Here is a 27,609-nt window from a genome sequence, read left to right as displayed (position 1 = left end):
TGGAATCAACAAACACAACTAATTGATAATTCTCAACATAAGTGATCCAATTTCTCAATAAAAAGACACAGAATGGCATCAAACTCAGGGTTGAAGTCAAAACAAAAACAAGCAAACACATATCTTCAACAAATGGTGCTGGTCAAATTGGATGGCTGCATGTAGAAGAATCCCAATAGTTCCATAGGTATTAACCCACACAATACTCAACCCCAAATGGATCAAGGACCTCAACATGAGGCCATATAAATTGAAACTGATAGAAGAGAACACGGAGAATAGTCTTAAACTCATTGGCACAGGAAGAATTTCTGAACAGAACACTGATGACACAAAAATTAAGAACAATAATTAATAAATGGAACCCCAAACTGAAAAGTTTTTGTATGGCAATGAACACCACCATTAAAACAAAGTGGTAGCCTACAGAATGGAAAAATATTTTATTTACCAACTACACATCCATCCACTAGAGAGCTAGCATCCAATATACATAAAGACTCAAAGAAACTAACCATCAAAAAAAAAACAAATAACAAAAATTAAAAATGGGTTTTCCCCTTTTGACTTACATACAGGCTGCTGCCACTCCGGCTGGCTAGGTCACTCTGCAGGGAGGAGCTCCCTGCTCCCTGAATCTGCTAGCACCCCACTCTTCAATCCTTTCCACGACTGACCCAGGAACTAGGTGAGTCTCTGCCCTTACCCAACTCCCACCCAAAACATCACTCACCCAGCCCCACCCCTGCCCCGCCTACACCTGCGAGCTTGGGGTAGACACACCCAGGCAGGGAGGAGCTTCCTGCTCCCTGAATCTGCTAGCACTCCACTCTTCCATTCCGCTGACCAACCCAGGAACTAGTGAGGAGACTACAAGGAGAGGCAAGACCATCCAGAGTTGTGGACATTGAATTCCTGGCACCCACACACCACTGGGTCACAAGAGGAGATAGAGAGACCCCCCCCTGCACCCACTAAAAGAAGATATGGGAAGAAGACAGAATAAGATTTCACTCAACAACAGAAAGACCAATATGACACCACCAGAATCTAGGGACTCCACTCCAGCAAGATCTGAAAAGCCCAACACAGAGCATGAAGATGAGATGGACCGCAAAAATTATCTCAGCAAGATGATAGAGACCTTTAAAGAGGAAACAAGAAAATCCCTTAAAGAAATAGAAGAAAAAACAAAAAAAAATTAAACAAAATGGAGGAAAAGACAAACCAAAAAAATCAAGAAATAAACAAACATCTTAAAGAATCTAAAGAAAGCCAAGAAAAAACATCCAAACAAGTGAAGGAAGCTCTTGAAACAGTTCAAAGCATGAAATCTGAAATAGACACAATAAAGAAAACACAGAATGAGGCGCTGCTGGAAATGGAAAGGTTGGATAAACAATCAGGAACTAAAGATGTGAGTATAACCAATAGAATTCAAGAGATGGAAGAGAGAATCTCAGTTACTGAAGACTCACTAAAGGATATACATTCATCAACCAAAGAAAACCTCAAGTCCAACAAATCCCTAACACAAAATATCCAGGAAATATGGGACACCGTAAAAAGACTAAACCTAAGAATAATAGAGTAGAAGAAGGTGAAGAAACACTGCTCAAAGGTACAGAAAACATATTCAACAAAATCATAGAAGAAAACTTCCCCAACCTACAGAAGGATATGCCTATGAAAGTACAAGAAGCTTACAGGACACCAAACAGACTGGACCACAAAAAGAAGTCCCCCCGACACATAATAATCAAAACACCAAATCTACAGAATAAAGAGAAAATATTAAGAGCAGCAAAGGAAAAAGGCCAAGTAACATATAAAGGCAAACCAATCAGAATCACACCAACTTCTCAATGGAAACTCTGAAAGCCAGAAGGTCTTGGATAGATAACCTACAAGCACTAAGGGAGCATGGATGTCAACCCAGACTGCTGTACCCAGCAAAACTTTCAATCACTATAGATGGAGAAAACAAGATATTCCATGACAAAAACAGATTTAAACAATACATATCCACAAATCTAGCACTACAGAAGGTTCTGGAAGGAAAACTCAAACCCAACAAACATAACTACACTCACAAAAACACTGGCAATAGATAATCTAATTTTACCAAACACAAAAAGAAACAGGGGGGCAAAATCCACACGCAATGACACCACCAACAATAAATCCAAAACAACGAAGAAACAATGAACAATGAACATTAATATCCCTAAATGTCAATGGTCTTAACTTACTCATAAAAAGATATAGGGTAAAAGAATGGATACAAAGACAGAATCCATCCTTCTGCTGTTTACAAGGAACACACCTCAATTTCAAAGACAGGGGATACCTCAGAGTAAAAGGATGGGAAAAAATTTTCCAATCAAATGGGCTCAAGAAACATGCTGGTGTAGCAATCCTAATATCTAACAAATTAGACTTTAAACTGAAAGCAATCAAAAGAGATGAAGAAGGGCATTTCATACACATCACAGGAAAAGTCCATCAAGATGAACTCTCAATCCTGAACTATGCCCCTAATACGAAAGCACCCACATTTGTAAAAGAAACATTACTAAAGTTCAAACCACACATAAAACCACACACACTTATAGTAGGAGACTTCAACACCCTCCTTACACCACTAGACAGGACCACCAGACAGAAACTTAACAAAGAAACAAAGGATCTGACAGAAGTTATGACCCAACTGGGTTTAACAGATATCTATGGAACATTCCATCCAAACACAAAAGAATTTACCTTCTTCTCAGCGCCACATGGAACCTTCTCAAAAATTGACCACATAGTTGGCAGCAAAGCAAACCTCCACAGTTACAAAAGAATTGAAATAACCCCTCTATCTTATCAGACCACCATGCATTAAAGCTAGAATTCAACAGCAATATGAATTGCAGAAAACCTACATTTGAGTGGAAAATGAATAACACCCAATTGCACCATTCCTGGGTTGAGGAAGAAATAAAAAAAGAAATTAAAGACTTCCTAGAATTTAATGAGAATGTAGACACAACATACCCAAACTTATGGGACACTCTGAAAGCAGTGCAAATAGGGAAGTTCATAGCACTAAGTGCCCACATGAAGAAACTGGAGGAAAGTCACATTAGAGAATTCACAGAACAACTGAAAGCTTTACAGCAAAAAGAAGCGAACACACCAAGGAGGAGTAGGCGCCAGGAAATAATCAACCTGAGAGCCGAAATCAACAAAGTAGAAACTAGGAAAACAGAACAAAGAATCAATGAAACAAAGAGTTGGTTCTTTGAGAAAATCAATAAGATAGACAAACCTCTAGCCAAACTAACCAAAAGGCAGAGAGAGAGCATGCTAATTAACAAAATCAGAAATGAAAAGGGGGGTATAACAACGGACACTGAGGAAACCTAGAGAATCTTCAGGTCATACTTTGAAAACCTGTACTCCACAAAATTTGAAAATCTAATGAAAATGGACAGTTTTCTGGATAAATATCACTTACCAAAATTAAACCAAGATCAGATAAACAGTTTAAATCCACCTATAAACCCTAATGAAATAGAAGCAGTCATCAGAAGCCTCCCAACCAAAAAAAGCCCAGGGCCAGATGGCTTCACTGCAGAATTCTACCAGAAATTCAAACAAGAGCTAATTCCAGTACTCCTCAAACTGTTCCGCACAATAGAAGCAGATGGGATATTGCCAAACTCTTTCTATGAGGCTACAATCACTTTGATACCCAAGCCACACAAAGATAAGACTAAGAAAGAGAACTACAGACCAATATCCCTCATGAACATCGATGCAAAAATACTCAATAAAATATTGGCGAACCAAATCCAAGAACATATCAGAAAAATCATCCACCATGATCAAGTAGGCTTCATCCCAGGATGCAAGGATGGTTCAACATACGAAAATCCATCAATGTAATCCACCATATAAACAAACTGAAAAAGAAAAACCACATGATCATCTCACTAGATGCTGAAAAAGCCTTTGACAAAATCCAACATCCCTTCATGATAAGATCTTGGAGAGAACAGGAATAAAAGGAACATATCTAAACATGATAAACGCAATATACACCAAACCAATAGCCAACATCAAACTAAATGGAGAAAAACTCAAAGCATTTCCTCTAAAATCAGGAACAAGACAAGGCTGTCCACTCTCTACATATCTCTTCAGTATTGTACTTGAAGCTCTGGCTATAGCAATAAGACAAGAAAAGGGGATCAAAGGGACACAAATTGGAAAGGATGAAGTCAAACTTTCACTATTTGCAGAAGACATGATAGTCTACATTAGTGACCCGAAAAACTCTACCAGGGAACTCCTACGGCTGATAAACACCTTCAGCAAGGTAGCAGGATGCAAAATTAACTAAAAAAAATCAGTAGCCCTACTATATACAGATGATAAATCCAATGAAAAGAAATCAGGGAAACATCACCTTTCACAATATCCACAAGCAACATAAAATATCTTGGGGTAACACTAACCAAAAAAGTGAAAGACCTGTACAATAAGAACTTTGAGACTTTAAAGAAAGAAATTAAAGAAGATACCAGAAAATGGAAAGATCTCCCATGCTCTTGGATAGGTAGAATTAACATAGTAAAAATGGCAATCCTGCCAAAAGCAATCTACAGATTCAATGCAATCCCCATCAAAATACCAACACAGTTTTTCACAGACACTGAAAGAACAATACTCAACTTTATATGGAAAAATAAAAAACCCAGGAGAGCCAAAACAACTCTTTTCAATAAAGGATCTTCTGGAGGCATCACCATCCTCGACTTCAAGCTCTACTGAAGTTCTGAAATCAGCTTGGTGTTGGCACAAAAATAGGAAGATAGACCAATGGAATCTAATTGAAAACCCTAATATTGACCCACGCACCTATGAATACCTTATTTTTGACAAAGGTGCTAAATCTATACAATGGAAAAAAGATAGCATCTTCAACAAATGGTGCTGGTACAATTGGATTTGGACATGCAGAAAATTGCAGATAGATCCATACCTGTCACCATGCACAAAACTTAAGTGCAAATGGATCAAAGATCTGAGCATAAATCCAGCCACACTGAATCTTCTAGAAGAGAAAGTGGGAATTACCCTGGAACAAATTGGCACAGGAGACTGCTTCCTGAACATTACGCCAGTAGTACAGACATTGAGGTCTGCAATTAATAAATGGGACCTCCTAAAACTGAGAAGCTTCTGCAAGGCAAAGGAAACAGTCAGTAGGACAAAACGACCACCCACAGAATGGGAAAAGATCTTCACTGATCCCACATCTGACAGAGGACTGATTTCCAAAATATATAAGGAGCTCAAGAAGCTAGCCACCAAAACACCAAACAATGAAATTAAAAAGTGGGGTGCAGAACTAAATAGAGAATTCTCAACAGAGGAATCTGAAATGGCTGAAAGACACTTAAGAAAGTGCTCAAAATCATTGGCCATCAGAGAAATGCAACTCAAAACAACTCTGAGATACCACCTCACACCTGTCAGAATGGCTAAAATCAAAAATACCAATGACAATCTATGCTGGAGAGGATGTGGAGAAAAAGGAACACTCCTCCATTGCTGGTGGGAGTGCAAACTTGTAAGACCACTCTGGAAATCAGTATGTTGGTTGCTCAGAAAAATGGGAATCAGTCTACCTCAAGATCCAGCCATTCCTCTCTTGGGTATATACCCAAATAGTGCATGTTCATACAACAAGGACATATGTTCAACCATGTTCATAGCAGCATTGTTTGTAATAGCAGAACCTGGAAGCAACCTAGATGCCCCTCAACTGAAGAATGGATTGAGAAAATGTGGTACATTTATACAATGGAGTACTTACGACTCAGCAGAAAAAAGCAATGGAATTTTGAAATTCGCAGGCAAATGGATGGAACTAGAAGAAACCATCCTGAGTGAGGTAACCCAGTCACAAAAAGACAAACATGGTATGTACTCACTGATATATGAATTGTAGACACAGAGCAAAGGATTACCAGCCTATAATGCTCTTCACCAAAGAAACTAGGAAACATGAAGGACTCTAAGGGATAAATGGTCCCCAGGAATGGAAGTGGCATGAACTCCTGAACTAATAGGGGGCATGAGGGTAGAGGGGAAGGAGCTGCTACACTAAGAGCAAGAGAAGAGGAGTAGAAGGAGAGGAAATGGGGGGACAGAAATATTGAGTTGGGGGAAGAATAGAGGAAAGAGAGCAGGATGAGAGATACCATATCAGAGGGAGCCACTATAGGTCCGAGAAGAGATCTGGAACCAGGGAGATCTCCAGAGACCTACAAGGATGACACGATCTGACAATCCAGGCAATGGTGGAGAGGATAACCTAAAAGCCCTTCCCCTAAAATGAGATTGATGACTTCTCTTTATGCCATCCTAGAGCCCTCACCCAGTGGCTGATGGAAGCAGAGACAGACATCCACAGATATACACTGAGCTGAAATCGGGAATTTAGTTGAAGAGAGGGAGGAATGAAGAACGAAGGGGTCTGTACCAGGTTGGAGAAACCCACAGGAACAGTTGGCCTGAACAAGGGAGAGCACATCGACCCCAGATGCTGTCGGGGAGGCCAGTACAAGACTGATCCAGACCCCTGAACATGGATGTCAATAAGGAGGCCTCTGCACTCCAGGGAGCCTCTGGTGGTGGATTAGTATTTTTCCCTGGTGCAAGAAGGTACTTTGAGAGCCCATCCCACGTGGAGGTTTACACTCTGGCCCTGGACACATTGGGAAGGGCCCAGGACCAGCACAGGAAGATTTGATGGATTTTGCAGAGCCCCCGTTGAGGGTCCTACCCTGCCTGGGGAGTGGTGGGTGGGTGGGTTGGGGGTTGGGCTAGGGGTAGGGGAGGATGGATGGGGGTGAGGGGAGGGAGAGGGAGAAGGGACTTACATGTGAAACAAGCTTGTTCCCTAACTAGAACTAATAAATAAATTTTTAAAAAATTGAAAATGGGGATTGAGCTAAACAGAATTCATAAAATAGGAAACTCAAATGCCTGAGAAGCACTTAAAGAAATGTTCAATGCCCTTAATCATCAGCGCAGTGCATATTAAAAATACATAAATCAGGATGCTCACGTTCAATTTTAAAAGTAACAACTCATGTTGGTGAGGATGTGGAAACAGGAACACTCATCCACTGCTGGTGGGAGTGCAAATCAGTGTGGCAGTTCCCCAGAAAGATGGAAATCACTCTACCTGAAGATCCAGCTATACCACTCTTAGCCATATATTCATGTTTCATATTACCACAGAGACAATTGCTCAACCATGCTCATTGCTTTATATTGATAATAGCCACCTATTAGTAAACAACATATATGAGCATGAATGGATAAAGAAAATGTGGCACATTTACACAATGAATTATTACTCAGCCATTAAAAAATGAAATTCACAGGTGAACGGATGTAACTAGAAAAAAACAAATCATGCCGAGTGAGTAACTCAGACCCAGAAAGGAAAATATGGCATGAATTCACTCAAATGTGATAAGCAAGCTACAATCCATATAACCACAGAGCTTAGGTAGAGAGTAAGGGACTAGGATGCAGGTTGGACCTTCCCTAGGAAGGGGAAATATAAAGCTAGATATGGGTGGATGGGGTGTAGGGCGTGGAGGCTGGAATGTGGGTGCAAGGGAGAGGAAACAGAGAGGGACCAAACAAGAAGACTGCATCTACAATGGATAACATTTCCATAACTGGGCCAATAAAACTGCTCAGTGAGTGAAAGTGCATGCTACCCAGCACGGCGATCTGTGCTCAGTCCTTGAGATCTGCACGATACAGGAAGAGAACAGAGTCCTGCAAGTTGTCCTCTGATTCCCCACAAGCACACTGTGCCTTTAAGAAATATGTACATAAGGGTTGGAAAGCTAACAGGCAATACGATAGTTAATGCTGTGCACTGCTCTCTTACAGGACTCCAGTTCTGTTCCAAGAACTCAGTCCAGAAGCTCACAAATGGCAGTAATTCCAGCTCCAGGGCATCCAATGCCTCTGGCCATCTAGTGTATTTGCACTCACGAGCACACCCATACCACACACACAGACACACTCACATACACATACACCACACACACAGACACACTCACACAGAGACACACTCACAAACGCACACAGACACACACACATGCACATGCACACACACACACACACACACACACACACACACACCACACACACACACACACACACACACACACATACACACACACACACACACACACACACACACACACACACACGAACACATGCCCGCACACAATTAAAAATAAATCTAAAAATTATATACTGGTTTCCCACTTTTGACTCATTGTGGAAACAAATCATAAGAATTGGCACAAAATCCTGCAAAACATGATAGATCTTGAGTTAACAGCAACTGAATTGAGAGGATCCTTAAAGGATAACTAGAAAAAAGGAAGGAATGAAGGCTTCTAAGTGCCTTCACCTCCACGAAATAGAGACAGTATCTAAAGATAATGTATCCAACAGTTTCCAAAGCCAAGTTGCTCAGTTGCCTTTCTGAAAAGGACTATATGAATAAGTTACTAAACACTCCCAGGGACAGTCTCTTTCCTAGAAGCTGATAAACAGGGAAGAATCAGTAGCATTTTACAATTCCCAGGGCAGAAACAGATCTTTATGACAGTAGAACAAATATAGAGACAAGTATCTGCACCCAGACTGATGGGAGTTAACCTAGCCACCCTTTCTCCCCCAAAAGTCAAACCCGAATTTGATCAAAACTCTAGCAATAATGACTAAATTCTAGCACATGAAGAGAACAGAGACATATTAACGACACAAGAAGTGGCACGTGTCTATAGGACACTACACAGGTAACTTGGGTCCTATCAATTATAATGGGATAGAAGAAATTCAAAGGGCGTATCATCAAAACACAGTATTGTCTTTATTGTATTTGTATTACACTTGGAGAAAACTTTAATAAAATGATAATACAAAGAAAATGGGGGAGAGGAGAGGGGAGGAGAGGGTTAGGGAAAGGAAGGAGAGGGGGAGGGGAGGGAAGGTACAGGAGGGAAGGGGAAGGAAGGGAAGGTGATGTAGGAAAGTTAAGGAAAGCATGACTATTGGAACAGAATGTTGGAGCTGCTGATCCGACTGAGTTCACATAAAAGTGCCTGGAAAAGAAGTGATTCACCCCATGGGCAAATTTTAAGATGGTTAGTATGACTCTGCCACTTTGCTACACTAGCCTTATATAACTTCCTTCCTTCTGTTTCTTCCATCCTTATTTGATAGGACAGTCTCTCTATTAGTTAGGCTACTATCATGCTAGGTAAGGCAAAAGGTTCCCTATATTCTTGGAAAGCGCTGCCACCTGAGACGGGTGACAGTGCAAAGTTTTAGACACTGAGTAACCTGCATCCAACAACTTGCAAGAAAACAGAGAACTCTAGTCTTCTTGCTGACCTCAAGCAACCAGAATGAGCACCCAGGGTCTGGCAGAAGAGCTCATTCCTGTCACACACCTGCAGTTCAGACAGGTGCGGCATCCCTACCTGAACCTGCACGGGATCTGTAAAATAATACATTGTTTAAAGCCACAGAGAGTGAGCTAATTAGTTATGCAGAAATGGAAAACCAATACCTGTTCCTTACACACGAATACGTTAAATCTTAGGTGCCTAAAACAGGGAGACTGAGACAGGGGAGGAGGGTTATTCGTGGGTTGATTATTCGTTGTTCCTTTCCTTATTAGCAGCTGCAGCTTAAACAAAAGAACAACATTTGGCGCCCTGGACGTGGGAAGGCTCTGCCCTTGGTACCCCCCTCCACGTCCCGCTGGCGGGTACGTGTTGGGCCAAGGACATCCTTATCACGCGAATAAACAACCCACATTCCAGATCACCGGTTTGCTGGATTCTACATACAACACCGGACCCAATTCGGTAAGGCTACCCCTTTCAGTCAGCGTAAACGTCTCCCTGAACCCGAGGGACTGACCGTTGATCGTCCGGCACCCCTCTGGTGTTCTTGGAGGCGGGGGAGCACCCGGCCACGACCTTCACGGTTACGGTCGACCCCCTTCGCCGACAATCTCTCTTGGCTTACTTCCTAAGGGTGGTCCCATCAGTAGCTACTTGCTCCCTTGGCGGTTAGTCGCTGCGCTGCGGGACTGTGGGATTTTCTGTTTTCTTTTTCTTCTTCGGGACAGCTGAGTCCCTGTTCAGACCCAGGGTCTATCGGGCTAAGGCCCCTCGGTACCCCCCCGGGCTGACGAGCATCCGGAGAGGGGCTTTTACCGGTTTTTAACTTTTTCACCCATGGGGAATAAGCCAACTAAGGAAATAAGCCCATCCACACCGCTGGGATGTCTTTTAGAAAACTTAAAACCCTTCAACCTAATGCCGTTAATTAAGGCATCTAGACTCACATATCTCAGTACTAAAAAATGGCCTAGGTATTCCTTAGAAAACCAGTCTCACTGGCCCCCAAACGGGACATTAGACCCCGAGGTTTTACGGGACTTATCTAACTTCTGTCAGCAAACCGGAAAATGGAAGGAGTTACCTTATGTACAGGCTTTTTTCTATCTATCTGCTAAACACTCTCTCTCTCCCTCCTCATCCCCAATTCTTCTGGCTATGGAATCTAAGCCTGAATTAAATCTTATAGACTTGGATCCAGCTGATGAACCTCCACCGGTTCGCCTTCACCCTTCAGCTGCGCCTTCTAAAGCTTCTACTAAGATCCTTGAACCTTCCCTCTCTTCTGTTTCAACCGTCCCCGCTCCGGCTTCCTCTGACTCAGCTACTTCTAAACAACCACTCTTGGCTCCTACCTTCACCCCACCTATTACCCGTTCTAGGACCGGATCCAGGGCTACTAAAGCTGATCCGGCCACCATCCTCCCCTTGCGTGAGGTAGCTGGTGTGGACGGCGTGGTTAGAGTTCACGTTCCCTTCCCACTATCAGAGCTCTCTCAGATTCAGCACAGATTAGGATCTTATACTTCTAACCCCACTGCCTTTATAAAGGAATTTCAGTATATTGCACAGTCTTATAGCCTTACTTTTCATGATGTCTTCATGATTTTAAGTAATAACTTACTACATGAGGAGCGCGAGCGAGTTTGGAATTATGCAAGGGCATGTGCAGATGAGATACATCAGACTCAGCCAACTCACCCTACTGGGAATGATGCTGTTCCGGAGAAGGAACCCCACTGGGATTATAACACCCCGGGTGGTATCCTGGCTAGAGACCAATTCGTAACCTGTTTAATGTCTGGTCTCCGTAAGGCTGCCCTAAAGCCCATAAATTATGATAAACTCCTAGATATAGTTCAGGACAAATCAGAAAATCCTTCCCAATTCCTACAGCGTCTTAAACAGGCCTTTTTACAGTATACTAACTTAGACCCTGAGACGCTAGAGGGAAGACAACTTCTCATGACATACTTTTTTGCTCAGAGTTGCCCCGACATTAGGGCTAAACTTAAAAATTTGGAGAAAGGACCCCTAACTCCACAGGATGAGGCCCTAAGAGTGGCGTTTAAGGTGTACCATGGGAGAGATGGCCAGACCCTTAAGAACAGATACCAGATGCTAGCTGAAGCTGTCCGACCAGCCTCAGCATCCGCCCGGGATCCCTTGCCCTCCGGGGCCAGAGTACCGCAGCGTCCATGCTTCAAGTGTGGTCAAAAAGGGCACTGGGCCCGGGGTTGCCCGAACCCCCGCGCACCACGAAAGCCATGTCCTAGATGCCAGGAAGTAGGCCATTGGTCAGTGGACTGTCCCCGTGTCCCAGGTGACAAGAGGACATCAAACACAGGCGGCCTTCCAGTCGATCTCTTAGCTCTGGCTATAGATGAGGACTATGAATGACGGGACCCTGGCTCCCTTGACCCGACCACCATCATCTCTGAAAGGGAGCCCCGGGTGGACATTAAAGTATCAGGGCGGTCTATCTCTTTCCTTTTGGACACCGGTGCCACATACTCAGTCCTAAAGGAGTTTTGGGGACCTACCTCTCCTTCTCGTCTTCCTATTGTCGGGGTAGGAGGACAGCCTTACTTACCTCAGCAGACTCCACCGCTTAGCTGTATTTTTAGGGGGATTCCCCTTACTCATTCGTTTTTGGTTATACCGACTTGTCCGGTACCTTTACTAGGGAGGGACCTCCTAGCTAAAGTGGGAGCGTCTATTTCCTTTGCTCCCCACATTCGCCTAACTCCAGACTCGCCTGCTGCTCCCCTCCTCCTCCTTCTAGCTACTCAACCTACGGGGTCCAATACGTCATTTCCTTTACCAGCCTCTCAGGTAGACCCCAAGGTCTGGGACACCCAGAACCCTTCTGTGGCTAGACACCATCCCCCCATTGTCATTCAGTTACAGGATCCCTCTAAGTACGTTGCTCAAGTTCAGTACCCACTCCCACTCCAAAGCCTTAAGGGACTTAAACCTATTATCTCTGACCTCCTAAGGAAAAAGCTACTTCGTCCTACCTCCTCCCCCTTTAACACCCCTATACTGGCAGTAAAAAAACCTAATGGGACTTTTCGTCTGGTTCAGGACCTCCGGCTAATTAACTCTGCGGTTGTGCCCCTGCATCCTGTGGTTCCTAACCCTTATACACTCCTCTCTACTATCCCCCCGGGGACATCTCACTTCTCAGTTTTAGACCTTAAGGATGCCTTTTTCTCTATACCCCTCCACACCCGGTCTCAAAATATCTTTGCTTTCACCTGGACTGATCCAGATACTCATGTCTCCACTCAGCTCACCTGGACTGTCCTACCTCAGGGTTTCCGGGACAGCCCACACCTTTTTGGTCAGGCCCTGGCTTCTGACCTGCTCTCTCTGTCTTTCCCTAAATCCAAGTTCATACAGTATGTAGATGATATTTTACTTTGTAGCCCCTCCTTGGAAGTTAGCCGGACTGACACTTCCACCCTCCTAAATTTCCTGTCTAGCAGGGGTTACAGAGTCTCACCTTCTAAGGTTCAATTGTCTACCACTCAGGTTACCTATTTGGGACTAACCATTACCCCAACCCACAAAGCTATTACTGTAGACAGAAAAAACTTAATCGGGTCTCTTGCAGTTCCTTCTACTAAAGAGGAGATTTTATCATTTCTGGGAATAGCTGGCTTCTTACGTACCTGGATCCCCTCTTACTCCCTCCTTGCCCGCCCCCTTTATGAGGCAGCTCTCGGACCTCCCCATGAACCCCTCCTTAACCCTGTTACTAAGCCCTTTCAGAGACTTAAACAGGCTCTCCTAAAAGCCCCTGCTCTTCACCTACCAGATTTAACTCGTCCTTTCTCCCTCTATGTAACAGAAAAAGAAGGATTTGCCCTTGGAGTTCTAGGTCACCAGCTAGGACCTTCCTTTGCACCTGTAGCTTATCTGTCGAAGAAGCTAGACCTAACCACCCAAGGATGGGCATCCTGCATACGTGCTTTAGCAGCTGCTGAGCTTCTTATCCGTGAGTCAAAGAAACTAACCTTTGGGTCACCCATCACTGTCTTCTCTCATCACAACCTGTCCCTTCTCCTAACCTACAGAGGCTTACAAACTCTACCTCCTTCCCGAGTTCTTTCCCTCCAGGTGGCATTAATAGAAGATGCCACACTTACTTTCCAATCTTGCCCACCCCTTAATATCTCAAATCTTCTACCTCAACCTAATGCTAACTATTCTCCAACTCATTCCTGCATTGAAACCTTAGAGGAACTATTGCCCCACCCTTCACACATACAGGAAGGCACACTACCTCAGGCCACCTATACCTGGTACACAGATGGCAGCTCCTTTTTACATGAGGGGACCCGTAAAGCGGGCTATGGCATAGTGTCAGACACCAGGGTGGTAGAAGCACGGGCACTTCCTGCCCACACTACTAACCAACAGGCTGAATTAATAGCCCTCACCCGTGCCTTTCAATTGGCACAGGGACATTCTCTAAATGTTTACACAGACTCTAAATATGCTTTTCATATCCTCCTGTCCCACGCAGCTATTTGGAAGGAACGTGGGCTACTTACTACAAGAGGAGGATCCATAACTAACTCAGATTATATTATGGCTATGCTAAGGGCCTCTCACCTCCCCAAAGCTATAGGAATTATTCACTGTCGGTCACACCAGACTGACAGCTCCGTTATCTCTAGGGGCAATAATCGGGCTGATAGAGCAGCTAGGGCTGCAGCCCTCCGAGGCCCAGATCTACCTCACCCACCACAGGGAGTTCATACACTACAACCCACATCCTCACAGCCACCTCCTAACATGAGACAAATTCTGTCCTACTTACACCAGCTTTTCCACCCTAACAGTAAGGCTCTTTCTCTGTTTGTCAAGGCTCACCTCAAACCTACTTCTGAGGACTTAAATTTCTTAAAAACTATCACTGCCTCCTGTAAAACCTGTCAGATGTCAAACCCTAATTCCAAGTATCGTAACTCCCCTTTTCCCACCCACCAGGCTAGGGGCTCTCTCCCAGGGACTGACTGGCAACTTGACTTCACCCACATGCCCACAGTCAGGCGAGTTAAATACCTCCTGGTACTAGTGGATACTTTCTCAGGATGGGTAGAAGCGTTTCCTACTACTAACAAGAAAGCTCAGACTGTCTCTAACATCCTTCTCAGGGAAATTATCCCCCGGTTTGGGATTCCAGCCTCTCTTCAGTCAGACAATGGTCCTGAGTTTACCTCTCAGATCTCTCAAACCCTGTCTAAAGCTCTCAATATTCCTTGGCATTTTCATATTCCGTACCACCCCCAGTCCTCAGGGAAGGTGGAGAGAACTAACCGTTCTTTAAAGACTGTTCTGGTTAAAATGTCACAGGAACTTCACCTTGACTGGGTAAAGCTTCTGCCTCTGGCCCTTTTCAGGCTTAGGGCTCTCCCTAAACAACCACTTTTCATCTCACCCTTTGAACTCATGTACGGGCGGCCGGCTCTAACACCTGGCCTCTCACCTAAACCCTCGCCTCTCCCTGATCGCTTGCTCACACCTTTACTTCATCACCTCCGTTCCCTCCTTTGGGAATTTGCTGACCACTCTCTACCTCGGCCATGTGCCACCCCCTGTACCTCTCCAATTAACATAGGGGATCAAGTACTTCTTTCTCCCCCAGACCAGAGCCCCTCCCCCCTGTCTCCTAAGTGGAAGGGCCCTTTCAAAGTAATTCTTGTCACTCCAACAGCAGCTAAGCTTGAGGGCCTTCCCCACTGGATTCACTTATCCCACCTCAAGCCCTTTACTTCTCCACCTGAGACTCGCCCTTCATACACAGTTTCTACAACAGGACCCTGTTCCCTTAGGTTTCAGAGGACACTGAAATCATCCACTTTACCTCCTATTTCAGAAGAATAAGGCTCAAGTTTTACAAGGCTGTTTTAAACTTTCCTGCTTCTAATTACACTCTGCTCATTAATTTCCAAAGTATCTCACAATAATTTACTTAGCTGTTGTTACAGGAATGCCAGCCTAAAAACCATGGATCTAAAGATACAAGGATCACCAAGTATTTGTGCCTTCTGGTTAAAGGTAACCAGAAAGATTTCATACCACCTAGATATGATTTAATATGTCTAATCTTTGTTTTCCCAAACTTTAAGGACTCTTATAAGTTCTAGGGAGCCGAATCAGATCCAAACAGGTCAGATTCACTCCAGGTAATATCCAACCCTTCCCCAGTCCCAATTTCCCTTCCCTCATCTTGGGACTCCTCGGGAACCCCTCCCTCATCTTACAATCTTCCCGTCAAATGACAGGACCTAAGAAAAAATTTTTTCTAAACTTAACCTTGTCCTCTATTCTACAAACATCTTGCCAGGACTAAAAGGCACCAGAGTGGCCCGGACTACAATGAAACAACAATCAACTCCAGGACGTGGCAGCACCCCCAACCCCCCAAAGACGATCAACGCCCCAGGCCAGCAGGAAGCAGCCTTAAGACATCTTCGCCCCTACTTCCCTAACCTGCCACGCCCAATTCTCTAACTTTTATAATAAACAACAGCCGGGATTGTAAGAACAAAACACCTGGATGACCCTAACCCCGCCCCCTAACAAGCGGGTACTCACTCACCCTCCATGCCTTTCGACCTTTGCCCTACTGCGCATATGCAATCTTCCCTTTAAAAGGTCCTGCCCCACACCCCTCTTTCTTTTTCTCTCGGCTTCCCTAGGGTTGGCTGACTGCCCATCCCCTTTCCCCCCTCTCTGATAAATAAACTCCACGTGGGTTGATTATTCGTTGTTCCTTTCCTTATTAGCAGCTGCAGCTTAAACAAAAGAACAACAGAGACTGCCTCCAAAAGGAAGCATGCCAGAGGATCATGATCGCTTATGTAAAACATGAATTTCTAAGCCACTGAAATTTAAGAGCGCCTAGAATTCATCAAGATTGTTGTTCACATTCAGCTTCTAGCTCAGCAGGTATAGAGTAGGGCCCCGATTCTGCACCTAGGAAAAAGCTGCTGATGCCAACGCTGCACTTTTATTGGCTGTACACACATTATTGATCCCTATCTGTTATCCCCATTAAGACGAAGAGCATGCAAGAGCCTGACCCTGATGTCTTCTTCCTCCCTTGCTCACCAGCTATGTCCCTTCCTTCTGTGTCCCCCCAGCTCTAGGTAGGTGGGTCTGTGCTCCACTGCCCACCGAAGCCCCCTCCTAGTCCTGTGCCCTCAGCCCCACCGCAGCCCCCCTCTTCGGGACACCTCTGACCTTGACACTCCCCCCAGAACCCTGGCGGGCCCAGAAGCGTACCCCGCCCCTTCAGTTCTCCCTAGAGCGAAGGAAGACCAAAAGCCCCGGAACCAGACCTGCTGCTTGCAAAGAGAGGCAGGGCTGCTCTGTGGGAACACCGAGCCCTGAATAGATCCAGGGAGAGGGCGAGTGCCTGGGAGACCTGGGATCTGCAGCCTCCTCAAACTGGAAGCTGCTAAGCCAGTCGGGCCTCCTTTTATGCTGAAGAATAGTTTCGGTTTCTCTTCTGCTTCCAGAAGCCTTAAGTTTCGATTTTCATTCATCACCAATCCGAGAAGCTGATTTGGGAAATGGAGCTTTTGGCATCCTTCTATAAAGTCAGAACTGTAAGATAGGGGAAAGGGAGGCTTTGGGATTCTTGAGGTAAGTGCAGAGGGAATTGTGACAAAGAATTTTGAGGACTAAGCAGGGCAACAGTGGAGAGGCCATAGAAGCAGAACACCAGGTGTGGTGCTTCCACAGGTATGCTAAAGACATTAAAGCGCGGGAAGGGAGGAATTTGAGAATGCATGAGTATACTACTGAAGCCTGTGGTTAACCTATTTGGGATCTTCTTTGACCAATAAGCAACACTAAACAAATTGAAATGCAGACTACTTATTTTTGTTTCTGCCTTAATGTTTTTTTTCCTATTTCTTCCTTCTGCCTTCCTTTCTTTATTTCTTTCTTTCTTTCTTTCTTTCTTTCTTCCTTCCTCCCTCCTTCCCTCCCCTCCTCCTCTTCCTCTCTCTCTCTTAACTTGTAGATTCCTGCAATTGGGTTGGATAGCTCCTTTGCTGTCTGGAGCTCTTACCAGGTTTTAACCTGGGAGGAATGACAGACTCAGCTAGTTAGTTTTGAATATATAAGTTTTACTTCACACTTATGTCAAAATAACACAAACAAGCATAAGCAAACAATCCTAAAAACCATAGACACTAGACTCATAGCAAGGGGGTACCTATCCCTCTGAATTTAGGCAATTGAGTCTGCAAGGGGGGGCTCACAGCGTAATGGATTGGTTGTTTGAGGTTAGCTGAGGAGAACTCCACAGTCGTGGTACACGCTAAAGTTCCCAGGTCTGAGCTGGTCCCTTAAATAGTTTGCTAAATCTTGCTAATCACACTTTGCACACATTCTCTCTCTTATCTCCAATAGTCAGGTAGTGGGCCTATGCTCCCTTTATTTTAATCTTTCTCCAACCAGGCATTTGCCTGCCTGTTTGTAAGCTTCTGTATTAAACTCCCTTCAGCCAGGCCTTTGCCTGCCTGGTTACAGACTCCTTGCATTTGTTTAGTATCCCCTGTAACTTTAGGAACGTTTTAAAAATGGAAAATCTAGAAAGTAGGGAAGTCTTGCACTTGGATGATCTTTACCACTGTGGGACAAGAAGCTGTGCTCTTTACTCAGTAAAGAATTAGAAGAACTCTATTCTGTGAGGAAAGAACAACTAGATGCTGTGAAAAATAAATTTTTAAATTACAAAGATGTTCTGTTAGCTTCATAAACATTCACCACTTTGAAGGCCATTAAGATGGGCCCCTCCCTCTGGTCAGCTTTTGACCCACCTCCCATTTCCTGAGTAACATTAGAAAAGGGAACATCAACATTCTAGGAAGACAGGAGGAATAATCATCCCATCCATAAGATACTGTACCTGGAATCAGCCCTGTCCACATTCAGTTGTTCACAGATCTTTGCTTCTAAGTGTCTGTTTTTGAGTTCTCATTCAAGAGGCCTCTCTATCTACTTGGATACTAAGCAAAGCTCTAATAATGCTGGCTTGCGAACTCTGGGCTTTCTCACAGCTTCTGTGAGAAGATCCTTGCCCAGGCAGCTACCGAACACTCAGATGCTCACTCAGAAGAGTGGCATATCCTTTCTTTGTCATCTCTCTTCCCAGCAGTGGCTAGCATTTACAGCTCACTCATCTTGTTGTTTTTCTTTCAAATTCTAGCAAAACGTTCTTTGAGCTTTCTTCTCAGTGTATTTTGAAGATTCCTTTATCAATAAGACTAAAAGTCCACAAAACAGAATCCTGAAAGGGAATCCTACTACCTCAGTAAATGATGAAAGTCAACCTTTCAATAAAAAGGGTTAGAGCATGGATGGGGGATATTTACTGGAACAAGGGCAAATTATCTGCTACCAGTGAGGAATGTGACTCCCCCCCAAAATATTAACTGTTTGCTGGTCCTTAGGAAGAGAGACCTTGTGAACCCCTCTCTCATCCATGATGGAACACTGATGGGCCTTGTCTTATTCAGATAGTCACTGTGCTACTGTGAGTTCACAGGTGTAACTGCCATGTTGGGTCCAGAATACAGTATGCCACAGCTCTTATATCCTTTCTACACCTTCTTCCATAATATTCCTTGAGCCTGGGAGGGAAAGATATAGATGTCACCTTTCAGGCTAAGCACTCAACTGTCACTGATTCACTAGTCTCTGTATGAACCATCACCCACCTCAAACAAAAGCTTCTCTGATCAAAGCTGAGAGCAGCACAAATCTATGAATATATATACAAATATTTAGGAGGAAGTTTGACATCATATCCATATAACAAAACAACAGGAGTAGATTGCCTCTTACAGCCTGTGACTTCCCCAATCATAGGCTTTAGACTAAGTTTACATATTACCGGGCATGAATTCCTCCTGTAGCATAGACCCAAGAGCCTAATCAGGAAGTGGTTCGTTACCTCCATAACAGTCATCTCACTATTGCACCCGTGGGCACATCTTGTCCGTCAGGTTAGTATTACAGAAAACATGTTCCTTTCTAGATCTTCTAGAAACCACTCCTGATAGCACCTTGACTTGACCCTGGTGAAACTGACCTTCAGAACTAAGAATAAATTTGAATTGCTCTAATCCACTAAGTGTGTGATAATTCATTACAGGAGCCAAATCAAAATCATAATATAATACTGTAAGCTGATGTAGTAAGAAAACCACAATATATTTGCTAGGAGCAAAACTGCCACTCAATTTCAACACAGGAGGCTACTATGAGCTCAGTGACATGGGAATACCTTGAATTTATTGTCATATTGTTACCATAGTTTTAAAAGATGGGTATATTGTGCTGCTTTATAGATAAGTAAGGAGTAGACTGATACAGAAGCAATAAATGGCGCCAAGATTCAAAATTTGCTGTAAACCCAAAGTTTACTTACAGGATTTTCAATTACATGATCTCTGACAAATGTTTCTCCTTCTAGAACTGAAATTCTTCCAGCTCATAGACCAGTAATTTTATTTTTATTTATTTTTTAATGAAACTTGTATGCTGATGTTACCATTTCAGGTTTTTGCTATGGGCATTTGGGGGGTAAGCAAGTACTGTGGTGGCCCATGGCTGTTTTGACTTTTAGTGACTTCAGATTTGTCAGGTAAAAACTTAATGAACCTTGATTCATCCTCCGCAATTTTCTAGTCTTAGTCCTCTTTGTGTTACTATCATACCATACCATACCCTGGGTTATTTATAAGAAAGAAATTGTATTTCTCATAGTTTTGGAAACTTTGAGATCCAGTTTCAATGTGCCAGCATCTGGCAAAACATCTTTCTGGGTGGCATCTAGAACAAGAGTTCTCAACCCTGTTAGTGCTGTGACCCTTTAATGAAGCTCCTCAAGTTGTGGTGACCCCCAAGCATAAAATTATTTTCTTTGCTACTTCATAACTGCAACGTTGCTACTGCTATGAATCATAATGTAAACATGTGATATTCAGGATGTCTGATATGGATCCCCTGTGAGAAGGTTGTTTGATCCATGGTTGAGAACCTGTAATGGGGGGCAGGTGACTCACAACACTTTAGTTGTTAATCATCCATTTGTGAAGGCAGTGCCTTTATAGTATCAGCAAACACTCCCATTGAAGACCTACAGCCCCACCTGATTGCACTGATGAATGTATTTGTAGCACATAATATTTGGTGACACATTGAAACCCTATCAAACCCTGAAGTATATGAACACTCTCAGACGGCAATGATTACATTTTATGTTATGGTGCTTGGGGTTTCTGTTTACTCTCTCTGTCTCCATTATCTGCTCCTATTCCACACCCTGTACTTTCTCCTGAGGTCTGCTAATCACACATTGCATTTCCACTTTACTTTATGCCCTGTACTTTAGCCTTTCTGAATTCTTGAGTGTTTGTCTTGTCAGGGTGAACTACCTTAGCTAACATTTCAACCTTCCTCTACTTTACATATTTAACTGTTTGTGGCTTGTGTCTTTCCTCCATACTTACCTACAGTTTGATACTCTGAATAAGTCAATTTTTAATACCTGACCATTGAGGAAAATGACTGGATTTGTATTCCATCAAATTAATTGTTCATAAATATCCCATGCAAGTCGGTACAAAAGGTTTCAGACTTGTGATCTGTAAAACCTCCCTCCAGGGACATCCAGTAGGTTAGCAATTGGTGTCCTGCAAGAATGTGCAGCACTTGGCTTTGCAAGGCCCTGTTTTGTATCAGAAATCCATGGCCAAGTTCTGACATATTCCAGTGAGTCCTCAAGGAAGCTATGAATGCTATTACAGTGACAGACTCTCTGAAGATGCTCACTGGTTTCAGTTTAGATGGTTTTCATATTATTTGCTTAGACAGGGCCCCCATTTAAAGTGGGCTGATTCACAACTCGTATCAGTAAAATAAGGTAAGCTTGAAATGTGGGACATGATATCTCTAAGCCTCAAACAACTAAACAGTGCTTGACTTTCACATTTTGAGTCCCAAGACAGACAGCAGTTAGATCTTGAGAACGCCAGAAATGCCAGAGCCTTTACTTCAGTAAATAACTCACAAATTTAGCTACTTTGACATTACCTTGTACCTAGATATTGTGTTTGTTAGTTTTATGTCAACTTGACACAATCTAAGAGGAGGGAACTTCAACTGAGAAAATGCCTCCAAAAGATCTGGTTCTAAGCAAACCTATACAGTATGTTCTTAATTCGTGATGGATGAAGGACAGCCCATCCCATTGTGGGTGGTGCCACCCCTAGGCTGGTAGTCCTGGATTTTATAAGAAAGGAGACTGAGTAAGGCATGATGAACGAGCCAGTAAGTAAAAACTCCTTCATGGCTTCTGCATCAGTCTCCCGGTTCCTACTATGACTGCTTTTGATGATAAATTGTTGCAAGAAAAAGTGAAATAGGCCAGGCAGTGGTGGTGCATGCCTTTAATCCTAGCATTCGGAAGGAAGAGGCAGGCAGATCTCTGTGAGTTTGAGGCCAGCCTGGTCTACAGAGCGAATTCTAGGACAGGCTCCAAAGCTACACAGAGAAACCTTGCCTTCAAAAACGAGGAGGACAAGGAAGAGGAGGAGGAAAAGAAAAAGCGAAATAAACCCTTTTTCTCTCAAAGTTGTTTTGGTCATACTGTTTCAGCACTGCAAGAGAAATTCCAATTAAGCATATGGGAAACAATGACCTCTTATAGGCGTATTTGTAGATACTTAAGTGTCCTCTCTGGGTGTTTCCAATTAATGTTGTTAAAGGATGAGGTCACTGGTGCAATATCATATGTGTGCTTACAGACGAGGGTGGATAATTTTGCCTGAGCATCTGTGTATGGCAGGCTGCTGGGTATCTGCTAAAGGTGCTTTGTGTCCCTTCACAGGTAGTACACTAGAAACCTGACTAGAGATGGCAATGAAAGGAAGGACAGACACACAGAAACAGGTGCAGGAAAACTGCAGTTGGGTGGGCTATGTGCAGTCTGATACAGCCAAAACAATGCTGAAGCAACCCAGAGCTCAGCATGTTTATTAGGTATATTACAGGTGTTACCATCACTTTGTCTTGTCGGGATGGTAGGAGGTCTCTGTAGGTGAGCGGACTGTAAACAGCTAGGATGAGGAACGTGCCCTTGTGGATGTTGTACTCACTAGTCAGTTGTTTCTCTACTAGCACATGCTGTCAACACAGACACTCAGCCCAAAGGAAGTCATTGCCGTCCCCCTGATCCTGACCAAGTCAGTTCTTTGCCATCCTCAAGGACAGGAGATAGTGGTCTTTGATATGGTTGTGCCCAATGTAAACACGACACGTTCACTCATGACTTCACCTGCTCTTCACACATTTCATCAAGGTTCCCTCAGCTCCCTATACAGATAAGGTAAACTGAAACAGAGAGAAGGTTAAGTGAGGAGTGAACAGAATGTGTTAGTCAAATCTGTAATAGCAAGAGTTTCTTGCAGTTGTGAAGGCCCTGTAGTCCAGTTTCATGATGCCAGCCTCTGACAAGAGATCTGATCACACAGAACAAGTATTTTAAGAATAATGAGTATTAGGCATGAGGTTATAGCATTGTCCATGGTAGCAAAGTGGTAGCGAGGCAATATGGAGGGCAATTATTCTCTTCAACTTTCAGAGCATGGCAAATTAAACTATTAACTATAGACACCATGAGGATAACCACCTAAGAATTCATTAGGTCTATAATCGCTGCAAACTTTAAGAACCTTCTACCACACTGCTTTGCATTTGCTTTTTTCTGACTCTGAACTGACTGCCATTTCAGGAACTTAACTTGCATGTACTGTTGTTAAAATTAAAAACTTAGTATTATTTAATTCTGCATCTTTAACAAGTTTTTAGAAAGCCAAGATAGTCCCATGTGTGGCTCAAATTAAGATATTCTAACATCTTGTCTTCCAGAGAGACTCTATGCTATAAGAAATTTGTGTAGGATTGAATGGTGTAATCATAACTTAAATATTCAACTTACACACTATTGTACAACTTGTTCCCCCCACCTTTTTTATCCCTGCAGAAACAGATAAAATGTTTTCTTGTTTAAGAAGCAACAGATTTAAACCATGCCACCAAGGCACGGGTAAAATTAGACCAATGACAGAGTGTCTGGAACATTTCTGCCACAAGCTCTTTTGACACCTGTTGACCAGTCATTCAGAGGAAACCTTGGGAGCTGAAAATGCTTCAGTTCTGTGGACATTCCTTCCCAAAATAGTTTTTTATCAAATTACTATGCCAAAAGAAGCAGCAGGGTGGGCAGACTTCTGGCTGCAAGGCTCAGCAACTGTCCCTAATGGCTGGCATTTAGTCAGGGTCTAAATCCTCTTTTGGTCCAACAGCTGATTCTCTCCTTTGTTCCACTCTTCTTTTCTTGCTTCCTGGGGTGTGGCCGCCACATCCTTCCCAGGCCACTTCCTTAGAAGCATTCACTGAAGTGGCCACACAGCTCTCCACAGCTGTCTGATAGTGACCACACTATACAAGAGTTAGGTATCCCCTCAACAAGTCCATCCATGAGGTGGGTGAAAAGCAAACTTTAAAAGAAGACAAACTGTTAATTCTGTTTTAAGTCAAGTAAGTGCCAATGCCTGTTCAAAATACCCATTGGTCTTGGTAGATTTATTCTTCTCCTCCATTGAAGAAAAATAAAGAAAGCCAAAGTATCTTATTCAATAATTCCATTCCCTTTATATCCACCTGATTTTACATGTGAAAACTTCAGCCATGAAAATGATGCTGATGTTCTTAAGTAATGGGTGCATTGTGTAAATGAGGAACCTGCCTGACTCCATTGTGAAGGCAAGAGTCATTGTGCTGTATTTGTAAAAATAAGTTTCTATTGACGCTGAGAGTTGAGTCGATCTCTTTCTCCTGGAACCTGACCTTCCCTAGCCATGGCCTTGATTGTTTTGGAGAATACCCTCACCCTCCCTGATCCCCCCCCACCTCCCTAATCACATGGTGGGGGAACACATGAATTTTTTAGAATTTTTTAATATATTTCCTTATCGCCCCATTGTCTCCCTTCTGTAAAACTACAGATTTTATTCTTTAAAAGGGGCCCAAGAGCAATTGAGGCTGTTCTCTTGAACCTGACTTAGGAGGCAGTCGCTGGCCAGCTCTTGGGTGTACTCTGATAAAAGTCAAACTTGCTTCAAATTTGGCTCAAATTTTGATAGTGGTCTTATTCTGGAAGTTGGAATTAGCATAAGTATAAATAAGTCTCTTTGGGTGTTGGCTTGTGAGCTTCCAGTGATTTCTCCTTTCTCCACTTCCTATCTTGCTGTAAGGGTGCTGAAGAGACATGGGTTACCTTGTCTGGCTTTGACCTGGGTTCTGGGGACCTAAACATAAGTCATGTTTACCCCACTGGGCAAGAATAAGACTAGTTAGTACCACAATGTGAGCTAAGTATGAAGCAAGCATATTGGGATGTGCCTGAGAGCTGGCCAGACAGAGCCTCCTAAGTCTGGTTAGAGAGAGCAGCCCTAAGTCTGATTCTTAGGGTCCTTTACAGGAGTAAAATCATGCAAAACATGTTTACAGAGGATAGTTGGGCAGTAAGTACAGAAAAATTGCAATCAAAAATAACAGTAAAAATAAAAATAACACCAATCATCACCATGTGGTCACTATGTGATTAGGGCATTGGGGGACAGATACTGGATTCTTACTATATAGCAAATAATCCTCTCCATAAGTTTATCTGCTATTGCTAGACACAGTCCATGAATCGAACTGTGTGAGGATTTCTGAGAGCTTATAAGAAAACTCCATTGTGCAAATGTACCACCTTTTTTTATCCATTCTTCAGTTGAGAGGCATCTAGGTTGTTTCCAGGTTCTGACTATTAAAAATAAGGCCACTATGAACACAATTGAGCACAGCTACGGAGCCTGCATGGGATCAAACTAGGCCTGCTTCTTGTGGGTGACAGTTGTGTAGCCTGGTCTGTTTCTGGGACCTCTGGCAGCAGTGGGACAGGATCTATCTATCCTTGGTGCATGAGCTGGCATATTGGTGTCCATTCCATATGGTTGGATGCTTTGCTCAGAGCAGAGTTTGTTCCTGCCTCAACTGAATGTTCCACGTTTCGTTGACTCCCCATGGGAGGCCTTCCCCTTTCTGAGTTATGGATGGGGGGTGGGGAGCTGGAGGAGGAGAGGGAGGGGGAAATGTTGTTGGTATGTAAAATTAATAATTTTTGTAAATTAAAAATAAAAATGAAAAATAAGAAAAGAAAACTCCAAGTAAGCAAGACAAGAGTCTTGTAATTTCTGTTGCACATAACTTGGGTTGTTTTTGGAAAGTGCTTCCATGATCCTCCCGGGAGTGGAGTTTGCTTTATTTTACCCATCATAATAATTGTGTCATTCAAAAATATTTCCAAACACAAGTTGTCCTCCTGCCTGTATGCAGCTTAAACTCCTGTGACCCTGCCCTTGTGACTGTAAACAGCTTAAACTCAAGTGAACTTTCCTCATGTGACTTTGCCTAACCCTCAGAATATCCTCAGAATTTAACTTGTCTGGCTCCCTGAGTAAAGATGGCTATTGCATGAGACTTTAGCCACATCATTTTTAAGCCCCACTCTCCTGTGGCTGCTCTTGGCCACTAAGTCCGAGTATTGAGCGAAAGCCTGGAGATTTGGATGAACCACAAGACTCCTGGTCCTTTTCTGAGAGAATGTCTCCCACCTTTTTTATGGAGCATCCTTATATACAAACTTATAAAAACCCCAGGTCAAAAGGTTCACAACAGGATATTGATCCCAGTGGGGTGAGGTCAGGACAACAGAAGGTACCTGTGGTTATGCAGGAAAACAAATCTTAGAGACCTCATGGGGGCTGGGTTCCAACATCTCCCCCTTCTTTATATATAACAAAACAGTTATCAAGTAAGAACTATAAGATTTTACCCATTCTATCTTAGTGTGTTACTATAACTATCTATCTTGAACTCCATCAAAGACCATAGAAGGATAATATATAAACTCTAGAACTGACAGAGACACCTTGCTTCCTAGACAGTCACCCAAAGTTTCTTGGTAACCTTGGGGCATCCATATTTAGCCTACAGGCCACAATGTGTCTGGCAGACTTCTCAGCAAAGCAGGAAATTCTAAACTGTCCACCTGCATTGGCAGTTTGTCATCTTTTTTCTGTGTCCTGTAGAATGTCTGGCAGACTCTTTCATGAAGGAGGGAATTCTAAATTGTCCTGCATTGGCAGTTTGTACTCCTCCATGAAGCAGGAACCCTTTAGGCATTTTCCTGTGGGTCCTGCATGTCCAGTTTATAAAGCAAAAGTTAAACAGTTCAGGCAAGAATAGCTTCTTGCCCAAATGGCTGGTCTTGCCACGTCAAAGGCAAACTCTATAACGGGTTTCTTGGATGCCCATCTTCCTCTCGGATGTAATTGGTGTGCCAGGAGCAGTTGTGTCTCACTGTCAAGAAAAACCCTAAACCAATTAAATGCCATATTTTCTGTAGGTCTTTGAAAGGTTTGGAAATATCTGTATATCTAGAAAACCTAACTAATATCAACAAATGAAGATCCATTCCAATACAAAGTATCATTTCTATATCATATTCCTCCTTTTTCCTTTTAAAAGTGATTGACTGTGACCACTACCATTTCTAACCAACCAAATTTAAAGGAAAACAAATATTCAGATCACCTGAGTCCTGCCCCATGAAACCACACCACTCTGTAAGCCTGGTGCCATACCAGCCCTTCACCCTCCATGGAAATAAAAGCAGAAATTTCCCTCCCAAGTAACCTGTACTTTAACAACTGTTGCTTCTTCCCCAGCAATTAACAACTTAATGACAACACAATAGCATTGTTTTGTTAACAGTCACACATTTACAATCACACTTCATACACACATGTGTGGCCACACCATACATACAGAACATACATACATCTTTTGTACAAAAGTCACAAAGGAGAGGAGGTGTGGGAGTGGGGTGGCCATCCTTACCATAGCTTGGCATCTTTGGAGGGTCTTGAGGACTGCTGCATCTTTGTCCATT

General features: G+C 43.2%; 3 protein-coding genes across 7 annotated transcripts in view; 2 read left to right on the top strand and 1 right to left on the bottom strand.

Moving 5' to 3' along the window:
- Ddx60 (DExD/H-box helicase 60) overlaps positions 1–17,000 on the bottom strand; it is a 126,604-nt gene extending 109,604 nt beyond the window's left edge. For 4 of the 5 annotated variants that reach the window (XR_004771810.1, XM_027394067.2, XM_027394068.2 and 1 more), the window contains exon 1: positions 16,868–17,000. The gene's annotated coding sequence lies outside the window, so the exon portion shown is untranslated. Of the gene's footprint in view, positions 1–10,026; positions 10,138–16,867 lie in introns of those variants that run through there. The other variant, XM_035451032.1, reaches the window with a different exon arrangement.
- On the top strand, positions 9,955–15,522 carry LOC118239489 (protein NYNRIN-like). The gene is made up of 2 exons (XM_035451035.1): positions 9,955–9,971; positions 13,366–15,522. The coding sequence occupies exon 2, from the start codon at positions 14,109–14,111 to the stop codon at positions 15,405–15,407; it is 1,299 nt and encodes a 432-aa protein (XP_035306926.1). The 5' UTR covers positions 9,955–9,971; positions 13,366–14,108; the 3' UTR covers positions 15,408–15,522.
- Positions 17,001–17,093: 93 nt separating the features above from the next.
- The window catches only part of LOC118239332 (palladin-like), a 246,941-nt gene continuing 236,425 nt past the window's right edge, over positions 17,094–27,609 (top strand). The window contains exon 1 of the mRNA XM_035451444.1: positions 17,094–17,273. The gene's annotated coding sequence lies outside the window, so the exon portion shown is untranslated. The remainder of the gene's footprint in view (positions 17,274–27,609) is intronic.

This window comes from Cricetulus griseus (genome assembly GCF_003668045.3).
Source record: "Cricetulus griseus strain 17A/GY chromosome 1 unlocalized genomic scaffold, alternate assembly CriGri-PICRH-1.0 chr1_0, whole genome shotgun sequence".
NCBI classification, from domain to species: Eukaryota; Metazoa; Chordata; class Mammalia; order Rodentia; family Cricetidae; genus Cricetulus; species Cricetulus griseus.
The sequence above is the reverse complement of the archived record's forward strand: the minus strand, read 5'-3'. Positions and strand labels throughout refer to the sequence as shown.

Excerpts from the sequence above, each read along its gene's own strand:
- LOC118239489 (XM_035451035.1), top strand. The coding sequence starts at position 14,109 with ATGGCTATGCTAAGGGCCTCTCACCTCCCCAAAGCTATAGGAATTATT.